Here is a 14,674-nt window from a genome sequence, read left to right on the forward strand (position 1 = left end):
ATATAAAGTCAATGTATATAAACCAATTCCGGGGCTTCCTTAGTGGCTCAGTGGTAAAGGGTCTGCCTGCCAATGCAGGAGACATGGGTTCTATCCCTGGTCCAGGAAGATCCCACATGCCATGGAGCAACTAAGCCTGTGAGCTGAGACTATTGAGCCTGTGCTTTAGAGCTTGGGAGCTGCAACTACTGAACCCACATGCTGCAACTACTGAAGTTTGCAACCCTAGAGCAAAAAGAAGCCACTGCAATGAGAAGTCCGTGCACCCCAACTCGAGAAAAGCCCCCACTCTCCACAACCAGAGAAAAATCTGCAACAATGAAGACTCAGCACAATCAATGAATACATATATTTTTTTAACTGCATTTCAATATTCTAGCAGCAAGTAGTCAAAAACTTCTAAATACTCATTTAAAATAACATTAAAAACAATAAAATAAGATTAATTTTAACTATATATAAGAGCTATACATTGGAAACTGAGATAATCCTGGAAGAAAGTAAATGAGAAATATGCAACACTCGTGGATTAGAAGAATAAACAGGAATATTAACCATGAATTCTCATTAAATGGATACATAGAGTCAGTGCATTGCCAACTAGATTTACAGCACACTTGTAGAAATTTACAAGCTGATTCTAAAATTTATATGGAAATCAGAGGTCCTAGGATAGTAAAAACAGATTGAAATAAAATCTGAGAATACTGATTTCAAGATTTTGGTATAAAGCTACTGTAATTATGATAATGTGGCATTGGTATATCAATAGAACAAAAATAGATGCAGAAATAGGTAGAGAAATAGATGAACACGTATATGAACAATGCATTTTCAACAAAGTGCCAAGGTAATTCAGTAGGAGAAAGAATAGTCTTTTCAATAAATGGTGCTAGAACCATGGAATATCTGGTAGTGGTGGTTTAGTTGCTAAATCGTTTTAAACTCTTGTGACTCCATAGACTATAGCCCACCAGGCTGCTTTCTCCATGGGATTTCCCAGGCAAGAATACTGGAGTGGGTTGCCATTTTCTCTTCCAGGGGATCTTCCTGACCCAGGGATCAAACACTGGGAGCTGCAAAAACAGCCCTCAAGTCACAACTGCTGAAGCCTGTCACCCTAAAGCTTGTGCTCAGCAACAAGAGAAGCCACTGCAAGGAATGGCCCACGCTCTCCACAACCAGAAGCCCATGCAGCAACAGAGACCCAGTGCAGCCGAAATAAATAATTTTTTTTAAAAATCAAATATCCATTATTTTCACATATTGTCACACCTAATGTTTTTGTCAGTGTATTTGTTCTCTTGTATGATTCATATCCTGAAAGAAAAGGACTAGAGTCCATCCCTCTTGACACCATTTTTAGTGAACAAAATAATGCAGATGCTAACAATTATAAAATACACCCAAAAATGCTATAAACTTTATCATGTAAAAGGATAAATATAAGTAAAAATCTCAAAATATTTCCATATGAAGGCGACATGATTACATATCTTAAAAAACCAAGTGAATCACAAAACAATTAGAAAAAAATAATTTTACAAGAAAATAGGGGGGGCTAGTAACATAGCAGGCTAAATTGACTATAGTGTATTTCCACACTCCAGTAATAAAAATCAGAGTTTGTAATAAAAGGAATCACATGCCTAATAATGAGAATTATTGAATATTTCATTTAGTTTCAAGTGCCATCAATTAACCATTTTTTAATGTACTACCAAGAAAAAAAAATGTTGTCAATTAAACTGACATAATGGACTCAACACTTAGAATTATTTTATATTTATTGAAAGATATATTTAGATTTTATAAGATAAGAGTTTTATATCATTTTCACTCATTCATGAAAATAAAGCAGAAGTTAAATAAATTGGCTAAGGTATTCCTCACATGATTTTACACTGATAGACCAACTTTTTCTACAGGGAAGGTTTTTTTTTTCTAATTGAAATATAGTTGATTTATAATGTGCTACATTCAGGTGTACTGCAAAGTCATTCACTTATCCACATATGTATATATTACTTTTTAGATTCTTTTTCATTATCAGATCAATTCTTCTGAATTATTTTTGGACTCTGATGGGATGCGCAATCCACAGGATCCATTATGTCCCACACCTTTGCAAGATATGCCAAGAACGTAAAACCCAGACTGCTCTTACCAGCCATTTCTGAGGAGTTTTGCAGAGGTAACATCCCAAACAATGAGCTAGTCCACTTGCCACTCATAATAAAAGTGAGAAACTGCCCAGCTCAATGTTCCTCACCTATATCCAAAAGCAAACAAACAACAAAAAACACACTTCATCCACCTAGGCACCTGTGCTGCTGGTGTGGAAACAGAGTCACAGGGAACGCCATGAATATCATACTAACACTCTGCCTACCGCTTTGGCCTTAAGAAATCAAGTCCTTTTCTCTAACTACAGGTGTTTGATGTTTTCTTTCAATTCCATGAAACAGTAACAGGAGAGTTGGTTAGCTTGTGAGTAGGCTAAAATTCCAATCTTCACAGACCCTGAAAATATCAATTTATGTCCATAAAAATGTTGGTGATGAGGCATTTCTTAAAAGTGTTCTACATTATATTTAGGGCTCGTGTGACAACATGAGGGGAGGTGGCCTTATAGGAAAGACACTTCTTCACCCTTATGATAAATCCATCAACAGGATTCTTCTCCCTCTCAGGGTGATTGTGGCTTGCCTGTCTTAAGTCAGGGCTTCCCTTGTGGCTCAGCTGGTAAAGAATCCACCTGCAATGAGGGAGACCTGGGTTCGACCCCTGGGTTGGGAAGGTCCCCTGGAGAAGGGAAAGGCTACTCATTCCAGTATTCTTGCCTGGAGAATTCCATGGACAGCCCATGGGTCTCAAAGAGTGGGACTTTCACTTTTGTCTTAAGTCATTGGTGTGCTGGGGCCCCTGGGACTGGGTTTTGAGAGCTGACTGTTAAATTTTCAGGGAATTTTTGAGCTGATTGATGAAAACATCATGGTGAGAAAATGTGCACCACAGAAACTGGCAAATACTGTAAATCATGGTATCTCCTTTACCTTGTAAAGCAGGTTGTCAAATATTTATCTGTCTTTACTGGGTTTAAGTCCTATCTGGCCGATTAGTTAGCTGGGGATAGTACAACATGAGAGGACAGCGTTACGTACTATTAATGGACAGGGTTGCTGCAGCTGCTGCTAAGTCACTTCAGTTGTGTCCAACTCTGTGCGACCCCATAGATGGAAGCCCACCAAGCTCCCCCGTCCCTAGGATTCTCCAGGCAAGAACACTGGAGTGGGTTGCCATTTCCTTTTCCAATGCATGAAAGTGAAAAGTAAAAGTGAAGTCACTCAGTCGTGTCCGACTCTTAGCGACCCCATGGACTGCGGCCTACCAGGCTCCTCCGTCCATGAGATTTTCCAGGCAAGAGTACTGGAGTGAGTTGCCATTGCCTTCTCCAAATGGACAGGGTTATGTACTATTAATGAGGCTGCTGAGATTCACCTCTGAGTGTTTGGAATAGCAGTTCTCAAAGAGATAGTCTGCTGAGCAAGCACTCAATACCTTGTGCGTAGACGCTGCAACAGAAGCTCATTTTACATCCCCTGGATATGTCCTATATTTATTCCATATTATGGAACAAATATAACAATTTTTCTCTACTTCTCTATCACAACCCTACTCATCCTTTAAAGGTGAATCTGTTTGGGACCCAACAGATGACCACTTTTATTTTTATCTTTGTTTAAATGTTCAAGCTGGTTTTAGAAAAGGCAGAGGAACCAGAGATCAAATTGCCAACATCTGCTGGATCATGGAAAAAGCAAGAGAGTTCCAGAAAAACATCTATTTCTGCTTTATTGACTATGCCAAAGCCTTTGACTATGTGGATCACAATAAACTGTGGAAAATTCTGAGGGAGATGGGAATACCAGACCACCTGACCGGCCTCTTGAGAAATATATATGCAGGTCAGGAAGCAACAGTTAGAACTGGACATGGAACAACAGACTGGTTCCAAATAGGAAAAGGAGTACGTCAAGGCTATATATTGTCACCCTGCTTATTTAACTTCTACGCAGAGTACATCATGAGAAACGCTGGCCTGGAGGAAGCACAAGCTGGAATCAAGATTGCTGGGAGAAATATCAATAACCTCAGATATGCAGATGACACCACCTTTATGGCAGAAAGTGAAGTGGAGCTAAAAAGCCTCTTGATGAACATGAAAGAGGAGAGTGAAAAAGTTGGCTTAAAGCTCAACATTCAGAAAACTAAGATCATGGCATCTGGTCCCATCACTTCATGGGAAATAGATGGGGAAACAGTGGAAACAGTGGCAGACTTTGTTTTGGGGGGCTCCAAAATCACTGTAGATGGTGATTGCAGCCATGAAATTAAAAGACACTTACTCCTTGGAAGGAAAGTTATGACCAACCTAGATAGCATATTGAAAAGCAGAGACATTACTTTGCCAACAAAGGTCCGTCTAGTCAAGGCTATGGTTTTTCCAGTGGTCATGTATGGATGTGAGAGTTGGACTGTGAAGAAAGCTGAGCGCCGAAGAATTGATGCTTTTGAACTGTAGTGTTGGAGAAGACTCTTGAGAGTCCCTTGGACTGCAAGGAGATCCAACCAGTCCATCCTAAAGGAGATCAGTCCTGGGTGTTCTTTGGAAGGACTGATGCTAAAGCTGAAACTCCAGTACTTTGGCCACCTCATGTGAAGAGTTGACTCATTGGAAAAGACTCTGATGCTGGGAGGGATTGGGGGCAGGAGGAGAAGGGGACAACAGAGGATGAGAAGGCTGGATGGCATCACTGACTCGATGGATGTGAGTCTGAGTGAACTCCGGGAGTTGGTGATGGACAGGGAGGCCTGGCGTGCTGCAATTCATGGGGTCACAAAGAGTCGGATACGACTGAGTGACTGAATTGAACTGAACTGAACTGAAACAGTGTGTGTGTGTTAGTCACTCAGTCATGTCCGACTCTTTATTTAAATGGTAGCTTTCAATATGTTTTTAAATAAACCTTTACTTGAAATGACATACAGAAAAGTACACAAATCATATAATAATGTTTTCTCAAAGTGAACATACCTGTTTAGCTACTGCCTCATTCAAAACACACCCTACCTAAAAGCACACGTTCTTTCCCGTGTCCTGTCCTGATAGCCCAGGTCTTGGTATTTGACTTACTTTTTCTTTCTGTATTGGTCATGTGTTTCCTTCTGATGGGTTTTCTAAAAGTAGAACAACTTCAACTGCCATTTAAACAAGAGAGAATTCAGGACTTGAAAATTAAAAGGGTGCATGTTACAACAATTCCTGTTACACTTATCTAAAAATAAGGTCCAAACCACAGCTGGGCAAGCTGTGGGCACGCACCTGCACAGCCCTCATCTGCCAGGTTATAGGTGTGGTGGGTCCACTTTTCCAAAGCAGAGCCTCAGAAGAGAAATCAGAGAATGGTTTCTACTCTTGATGACACCTGTATTCACAGAGAGAGGGACTCTCCACATTTCCTGTTATATCAAATTCAAAGCATTAAAGCATGAATATGGGCTTTTGCCACAATGCAGGGACAATCCAGAGAGGACTCAGAATATACACAAGAGGGATACTATCCAAGAGAAAGAAGAAAACCCCTATGGCCTAGTGTAAACAAAGAATCAGATATGCCTCTGTCTCAAAATCTCATGGAGACAGGGTTGAAGTGAAAGTTGAGAGTAAAGTAGCTTTTCTAAATTATTGGAAAAGACTGTCCTTTAGAATCCTCTCTTTCTCCCAATATGGGGGTGACCCCAACAGAATAAAACACGGTGACATAATTAGAGGAAAGAGCTGAGTCATTATTCCTGACCTGCTCTCAGCTCTTATGTCTAGTTCAAGGCACAGAACATTCTCACATGCTCTGGGGAACTTGAGAGCAAGGAGACCCCCCTGGAAAGGCAACAAAATACAGAGATGAAGGGGAAGGCTGAGCCTTAGGGCGTATGATTGCATCATCAAGAGATAAATTAAAGACTCTAGCTGCAGACATTGGGCTTCCCAGGTGGTTCAGTGGTAAAGAATACACCTGCCAACACAGGAATTGAAGGTTCAGTCCTTGAGTTCAGAAGATCCCCTGGAGAAGGAAACAGCAATCCACTCCAGTATTCTTGCCTGGCAAATCTCATGGACAGAGGAGCCTGGGAAATCTCACGGACAGAGAAGCCTGGTGGGCTACAAGTCCATAGGAGTCGCACAAGAGTCAGACATGACTTGGGACTAAACGACAAGAGGTTATAGACACCAATGCAATAGACCCAGGAGCCAACATTAGACATCCTGAAGAAAGGATGGCTAAGAATATAAAAAATAAAATTTGAATGCAAACACTCTCTCTCTCAGTGTCTTTAGGGCACATAACCCCTCCTCCCACTCTCACTATGAATCCACCTTACAGACTGAGTAGAATGAGAAAAAGACAATCTGGAAGGCACAGCATTTATTTGACAGAGATTTATCAAAAAAGAAATGGAAGTACCATTACTTGTCAAGGTAAAGACTTTCCCTGCTACATATTGGGTTGGCGGCTCAAGGAGACTCCTTAAGTGAAGAAAAAAATTTAAATTACATTTGCCTTGTGAAGTAGGTGTAAATGTGCCATCTTCTCACTTTACCACAAAAGAAGCCAGCCTGAAGGCAAAGAGCAGTGACAAGAAGAAAAACAGAAGAGCCCTGCCTGATCAAAACTTGCAAGCTAGCTACCTGCTGAACCCCTGGGTTAATGAGCCAATCAACTTCTCTTTTTGCTAAATCCAGTTTGTGTGTGGTTCTCTATTACTTATGATCTTTATTAGGTTTAAAGATAAGCAATTTATTAATAAATCAGCCAGCAAATCGAAGTTGGGAATTGAACGTAAGATGTCTAACATCTAAAACTGGACTCTTGATCACTGTACCATAATACAAAGTTCAAATGTTATGCCCTCTGCTTCAACTGCAACCATTTGCTACTTAAGGACTGGTCCAAGGACTTGCTGCTGCTAAGTCGCTTCAGTCATGTCTGACTCTGTGCGACCCCATAGACGGAAGCCCATGAGGCTCCCCCATCCCTGGGATTCTCCAGGCAAGAACACTGGAGTGGGTTGCCATTTCCTTCTCCAATGCATGGAAGTGAAAAGTGAAAGTGAAGTCGCTCAGTCGTGTCTGACTCTTCACAACCCCATGGACTGCAGCCTACCAGGCTCCTCCGTCCATGGGATTTTCCAGGCAAGAGTACTGGAGTGGGTCGCCATTTCCTTCTCCAACGCTTGAAAGTGAAAAGTGAAAGTGAAGTCACTCAGTCGTGTCTGACTCTTCACAACCCCATGGACTGCAGCCTACCAGGCTCCTCCGTCCATGGGATTTTCCAGGCAAGAGTACTGGAGTGGGTCGCCATTTCCTTCTCCAATGCTTGAAAGTGAAAAGTGAAAGTGAAGTCGCTCAGTCGTGTCTGACTCTTCGCAACCCCATGGACTGCAGCCTACCAGGCTCCTCCGTCCATGGGATTTTCCAGGCAAGAGTACTGGAGTGGGTTGCCATTGCCTTCTCCGCGAAGATACCTAGATCTCTGAATAACTGAGCAGAGCAAACCTAACAAACTAAATCACCCATAATAGATACAAAGTAAGAAATAATTGCCTTTGTTCTCTAGGTCACTAATTTATGTAGAGGCTTTTTGATATGGTGCCCTAGTCTATCCTAAATAACTCACTCCATCTTTTTAAAATAATTCTTTGTTGCTGTGCTGGCTTTTCTCTAGTTGCACTGAGTGGGGGCTACTCTCTAGTTGTGGTACTTTGGCTTCTTATTGAAGTGGCTTCTCTTGTTGTGGAGCCCTGGCTCTAGGGTGTATGGGCTTCAGTAGTTGCAGCTGACAGGCTCTATAGCAAATGCTCAATGGTTGTGGCACAGGGGCTTAGTTGCTCCACCGCATATGGAATCTTCCCGGATCAGGGAGGGATCAAACCCATGTTTCCTATATGGACAGTTAGATTCTTTACCACTGAGCCATCAGGGAAGCCACCACTCCATCTTATAATAGACTTCAGCTTATAATAATTCCCTTTGTTGGGGGAGAATGGCCTCAGATACACACAGAAAAGCAAGCCCTCAGCAGCCATTTCTGCACTATATGATCCCAGCCATAGCTGACTGATCCAAGAGTAAACCCCATATCCAAACTGTACCACTTGATTTTCCCTCCAAGAGATTTCCAATTCTGAACTGAGGCTGAGAAAAACTGGAGCTGAGTCAAGTTCATTAAAAAGGATTTAAAGCTGCACTGCATGATATAGGAGCCACTAGCCACACGTAGCTATTTGAATTTAACCAAAATAAAAAATTCAGGGTCTCAGTTGCATTAGTTTCATTTTATGTTCTTATGTCCTGACATGTAATACTTTAGATCTGCAAAAAAACAGCACATTATCAGGAGGGTTGTTCAGAGTCCCAGAATTTCAGTTTGGCAGTGTGGTCTATGTTGCCATCAGAAAACCAAACCAAAACTAAGTTACTGGTGCTCTACATTTTGGAATCAACTGGAATGTCAATGAAGTAGACTGTTTTGGACATCCTTACAATGTTGATTTTGGACTTTATCAAGTGTGTTTGCAAAAGAGGAAAATAAGGTTTCACTGTCAGAATCACCAGTTTTTGTTGTTCTTGTTCAGGTGCTCAGTCATGTCCAACTCTTTGCGACTCCATGGACTGTAGCAGGCCAGGTTTCCCTGTCCTTCACCATCTCCTGGAGCTTGCTCAAACTCAGGTCCATTTACTGGGTGATGCCATCCAATCATCTCATCTTCGGTTGTCCCCATCTCCCCCTGCCTTCAATCTTTCCCAGCATCAAGGTCTTTTCCAATAAGTCGCCTCTTTGCATCAGGTGGCCAAAGTACTGGAGCTTCAGCATCAATCCTTCCAATGAATATTCAAGGATTACACATTCAGTCAGTTCAGTCGCTCAGTCATATCTGACTCCTTGCGATACCATGGACTGCTAGCACACCAGGCCTCCCTGCCCATCACCAACTCCCGGAGTTTACTCAAACTCATGTCCAAATGAGTTTGAGTTACTTAAACTTGAGTCAGTGATGCCATGCAACCATCTCTTCCTCTGTCACCCCCTTCTCCTCCTGCTTCAATATTTCCCAGCATCAGGGTCTTTTCAAATGAGTCAGTTCTTTGCATTAGGTGGCCAAAGGATTGGAGTTGCAGCTTCAGCATCGGTCCCTGCAATGAATATTCAGAGTTGATTTCCTTTAGGATGGACTGGTTGGATCTCCTTGCAGTCCAAGGGACTCTCAAGAGTATTCTCCAACACCACAGTTCCAAAAGCATCAATTTCTTCAGCGCTCAGCTTTCTTCACAGTCCAACTCTCACGTCCATACATGGCTACTGGAAAAACCATAGCTGTGACTAGACGGGCCTTTGTTGGCAAAGTAATGTCTCTGCTTTTTAATATACTTTCTAGGTTTGTCATAGTTTTTCTTCCAAGGAGTAAGCATCTTTTAATTTCATGGCTGCAATCACCATCTGCAGTGATTTTGGAGCCCTCCCAAAAATACAGTCTGACACTGTTTCCTCATCTATTTGCCATGAAGTGATCGGACCAGATGCCATGATCTTAGTTTTCTGAGTGTTGAGTTTTAAGACAACTTTTTCACTTTTCTCATTCACTTGCATCAAGAAGCTCTATAGTTCTTCACTTTCTGCCATAAGGGTGGTGCCATCTGCATATCTGAGGTTATTGATATTTCTCCCAGCAATCTTGATTCCAGCTTGTGCTTCATTCAGCCCAGTGTTTCTCATGATGTACTCTGCATCTAAGTTAAATAAGCAGGGTGACAATATACAGTCTTGATGAAATCCTTTCCCTATTTAGAACCAGTCTGTTGTTCCATGTCCAGTTCTAACTGTTGCTTCCTGACCTGCATACATATTTCTCAAGGGGCAGGTCAAGTGGTCTGGGATTCCCATCTCTTTCAGAATTTTCCAGTTTATTGTGATCCACACAGTCAAAGGCTTTGGCATAGTCAATAAAGCAGAAGTAGATGTTTTTCTGGAACTCTCTTGCTTTTTTGATTATCCAACGGGTGCTGGCAATTTGATCTCTGGTTCCTCTGTCTTTTCTAAATCCAGCTTGAACATCTGGAAGTTCACAGTTCAGGTACTGTTAAAGCCTGGCTTGGAGAATTTTGGGCATGACTTTGCTAGTGTGTGAGATGAGTGCAACTGTGCGGTAGTTCGAGTATTCTTTGGCATTGCCTTTCTTTGGGATTGGAATGAAAACTGACCTTTTCCAGTCCTGGGGGCACTGCTGAGTTTTCCAAATTTGCTGGCATATTGAGTGCAGCACTTTCACAGTTTACATATTAGTCGGTTATTAAACGGTTTTCTGTAGAACGCCACACACAGCCTGGGCACTCAAAGGTGTGTGTCAGAGGAACGAACGCACCATCGTGGAGGTGAAACAGAAGGACCCCAGCAGCTCAGGATGAGACCTTGAGCGGAAAGACGGGCGGCCGGGCAGAGGGGAGGCAGGCGGCGAGGCAGCGGAGGCGCAGGACCGCTGGGAGGACGAGGGCGGGAACCCCGGGAGACCCGGCAGGGAGAAAGATGGGGGAACGCCTCCAGTCTCCTGCCCGAGCTCCCAGCCGGCTCGGAGCAGGCGCACTGGCGGCGCTCGCCCGCGTCCCTGCCCCGCCCTCCGCCGTCGCCAAGACGCAGGCTCGCGTCGGGGCGGGCAGCTCGGCCCGTCTCCTTCGCCCTCCTTCATCTTCCGGCCCCGGACTGGCCCGGCCCTGGCGGAGGTAACTCCCCGCAGATTCCCGTCTCGCACGGCCCCAGCCTCTTCCCCTCGCCCTCGGGCCCGCGGCGTCCTCGGGCTCCTCCGCCCCCTCAGGCTCTCGAGTCTTGGCGCGCCCGCGACCTCCCCTGCCCCGCCATCCGCCGCCGCACCCAGCCCCCTACCCGCTACCCCGGCGTCGTCCTGCGGCCGCAGCATCCTCAGCCTCACGGAGGTGCGGGGTCGCCCTCGGCTGGCTGGGAACGAAGTCCGGTTCGGGCTCGACCTCGGCCCGGTGTCCTCCAGCTCCTGCCCCGTCTCCGGTGGGCGCCGCGGTGGCAGCTCGCGGGGGTGCAGGGCGGCGCTGCCACGCACGGTCCGGTAGGGAATCTCAGAGGGGTCCCTGGGGATGCCTCATGCGAAGTGGTCGTGGGCCAACTCCTGTGTGTGACATTGGTGGGGGGTAAGTTGAGCGCCGAGGAACGGACGTGATTTCTTAGGCTCGTCTGTGATGCAAACCACCGAACAACTTGGATTATTCCTCTGGAAATTGCTTTTGCCAGTGTGTTTTAAATTAAGATACGGGGAGCCGGGGGGAGGGGTGCGGTAAAACTTAACCTGTTTCTTCTCCTCACATATTTTGTGTGGTCGAGTTTATCTCTGTCGTCCATTAACTAATTTGACATGTTTCATGGTGTTTATTAGTATCCATCTGTAGGCTTCCCGGTGGCGCTAGTGGTAAAGAACCCGCCTGCCCGTGCAGGGGAGCTGAGAGACCCAAGTTTGATCCCTGGGTTGGGAAGATCTCCCGGAGGAGGGAATGGCAACCCACTCCAGTATTCTTGCCTGGAAAATCCCATGGGCAGAGGAGCCTGACGGACTATAGTCGGCCAGGCTGTAGAGGTTGCAAAGAGTCAGACACAACTGAGCTAATAAGCGTGCGCACACACAGGGCAGAAGAGGTATTGCCTTGTATGAGCTAGCGTTGTGAAATGCATCCTCACTTCCATTTTAGTCTTGGTCAAAGTAGTAAAAAACCACCCAATTTCAAGGGATGAGGCGTTGACCAGAGCTCTCAATGAGAGAGAGGAGTGTTAAAGTCATAGTGTAAAAAGAGCATATGGGGCAGGGGGTATTTTTGTGGTGATCTTTGGAAAGATGAGAAAGTAATCGCATAGAAACTATATTGTCAAGATATTCCTCAACTTCGTGTTTATTTTCATAGTTTGAGGAATAACTTTTCAAAAAAGCAAACACATTTTGCCTGACTATTCAAGATTAGATACTGAATAAAGTATCAGCATTTTACCTTAAAAAGAGAGTTAACTTGAGTTAATGAAAAAGTCATTTACTAAAACTTTATGAAAACTCTTGAAATCTTCAGTAACTATTACGGGGTCTTATCATTTTTTTTGTTTTGTTTTGATTTTTACAGCATCTTCTGACTTTTGACTTAATTGGTCTTTGCTATCTTAACAAGCATGGAGATACGATTAGAAGTTTTGACTTCAACCAGTATCAAGCAGAAAAAACCCTGGCCACGAGTATCCTGGTTGGGACAGGTAAGTTTTTCTTCAGTTGTGCAGTATCAATTGTAATATGTGTTACATGTGTGCTTTGCCTCTAGGATTGAAGAATAACCTTTAAGAAATAAAGTAGCATCTGCAGAAGGATCACTTGCCCTCTGAACAGGATTTTGTGTATTTGTTTGGTAGAAGGCTGGCAGAGATGGGGAGGGAGTATCAGTCTTTCTGGGTCTGGTCACATTTGTCAGCTCTCTGATCACTCTCTTGCTCCTTTTCTCCATCACCTGCTTCATCTTCACCATCCTTTGTTGCTTTACTCTTGGAGTTCTGGGATGGTGTATCATCCTCACTCTCATCTTCTGGGCTCTCCTGGGAATTCTGGGACACAGTTTCTTCACCCTCCAAGTCCCAGTTTTTGAGATTGCCCAGCCAGGAAGCCTCTCTGCAGTTGTTGAAAATGAGCATGGCTTTTGCATCTACAGGGTCTTTTTTTGAGCAAAGGCACATGTTTGGGGAGTTTCATGTCCTGGTGAATCTTGGAATACCCACGCAGGTGATGAAGCAGCCTTGTGTCTAACTGGAAGGTTTCCAGGAAGTTCAGAACATTTTCTGGATGTTTTCCAAAACTGAAGTCTAGGAGCACATGCTACTGCTTCAGAAATGAGAAGCCATGTCTATTTAAGTAAATAATTTAAAACTTCCTCATACTACTCTTCAGATCAGTGAGCTAACAGCAGATATCTCAGTTTGGGCGAGCAGAATTGGAAGAGACTCCTATAATTTCAAACTTCAAATAAATCTCAGTGTGGCTACTAGATCATCCTACCTAGTAATTCTAATAAGTGGTACTTTTAAGATAGAATGAAAAAATCTTCAGGTTACATAATTAGCCTTATTGTTGGGACCTCTGATGGTCAGGTGATCAGTAATCTGCTTTCCAGTTCAGGGGATGTGGATTTGAGTCCTGGTCGGGGAACTAAGATCCCACTTGCCATTGGGCAACTAAGCCCCCACACCACAACTAGAGAAGCCCTTGAGCCACAGTGAAGATCCAGTACAACCAATAAATAAATAAAACTGTTTTTTAAAAAAGCCCTTATTGTTCATTTTATGATGTGTAGTACAAATATACCATCTTTCTTAGATGTCACTTTCTTTTCCTTTATGTGATAACTTAGGTAGGAGGCTGAATTAACTTCTGGCATCTCTTAAGTTTCCATGTATTTCTTCTAGGAAAATGAAGCTGTTTTTCTTTTGGATGATAAATTCGTAAATGAAATTAATTTGCTCTCAGGAAGGACAAAGAAGAAAATTCCCAGTCTTCAGCCTTTGTTGAAGGATGTTATACTCCTAACAACGTCCAGTAATGGTTAAGTAGTACTGATATTGTCAAAAGGCTAGATTTTAAAAATCTAGGCTGTATTTTTAAAAATAATTTTGGGGGTTATATTAAGGAAAATGTTAGGCTATAAGCATTGTATTTCCATTTTGAAAACAGATGCCTGGCTGGCTGGGGTACTCACTACAGGGGAGGTTTTCCTCTGGAACAAAGATCAAGATTGTTTGAAAACTATACAAGCAACTGAAAAGCCTAAGGAAATGATTGAAGCTGCAGTAGGTGGGAGTTTTTTTGTTTGTTTAAATTGATTCAACTTGATATATAGGAGGAAAAGAAATATACCTCTGCTTTTGTAAATATCTACATGTATTTCCATGTATATGTAAGTATTTTTTGATGTTGGTTATGGTAACACTAAGGTTCATCTCGAGGAAGAAAAATCTGGCATGCCTAACATGTCTGTGATAGCAGTGGGTTCCTAATATCACACATGAATACATGATAAGTGTTAATATTATTTGTACTTTTAATTTACTATTAATACCTTAGTTTTGCTTTCTGAATGGAAACCTCATTTAGGTTCCTCGTTGTCAGAATAGATAAAATTTGTACTTTTTTTGCAGGAATTCTGATTTCAGAGGTTTAGTAACTTTTTTGTTGTTTTTTTAGCAAGCTCTTCGAGACTGTACTTGTATGTATCTGGCAATGGGAAAAGAGTTCTGCTTATAACTCCTTCTGGATGCATATTCCTTTGGGAACATTTGGAATTCAAGAATGTTTTATCTTCCAAAAGCCTTTCCTTGGTGGGCCAGTGGTCCCAGATCATGCCTGAAGAAGCAGTTCCTTTGCCTTCCACTGAAGATAAAGAAGCGGTAGTGCATGCTGTTTTTATAAAAAATGAGGTAAAATCCGAATCAGACAGGGTGTTCTTGACGTAGAGACCTCAGACTCTAAGAGCAGACACTTTCTGGGATGCTGTTGAGCAGAATGTGTAATG

General features: G+C 43.0%; 1 protein-coding gene across 2 annotated transcripts in view; it reads left to right on the forward strand.

Moving 5' to 3' along the window:
- The first annotated feature begins 12,293 nt into the window (after window positions 1-12,293).
- CPLANE1 (ciliogenesis and planar polarity effector complex subunit 1) overlaps window positions 12,294-14,674 on the forward strand; it is a 100,402-nt gene continuing 98,021 nt past the window's right edge. For both annotated transcript variants that reach the window (XM_068990634.1, XM_068990635.1), the window contains exons 1-4: window positions 12,294-12,374; window positions 13,572-13,707; window positions 13,837-13,956; window positions 14,347-14,579. In XM_068990634.1, coding sequence (XP_068846735.1) covers window positions 12,294-12,374; window positions 13,572-13,707; window positions 13,837-13,956; window positions 14,347-14,579 — 570 coding nt within the window. The remainder of the gene's footprint in view (window positions 12,375-13,571; window positions 13,708-13,836; window positions 13,957-14,346; window positions 14,580-14,674) is intronic.

Source organism: Capricornis sumatraensis, chromosome 18, assembly GCF_032405125.1.
Source record: "Capricornis sumatraensis isolate serow.1 chromosome 18, serow.2, whole genome shotgun sequence".
NCBI lineage: Eukaryota > Metazoa > Chordata > Mammalia > Artiodactyla > Bovidae > Capricornis > Capricornis sumatraensis.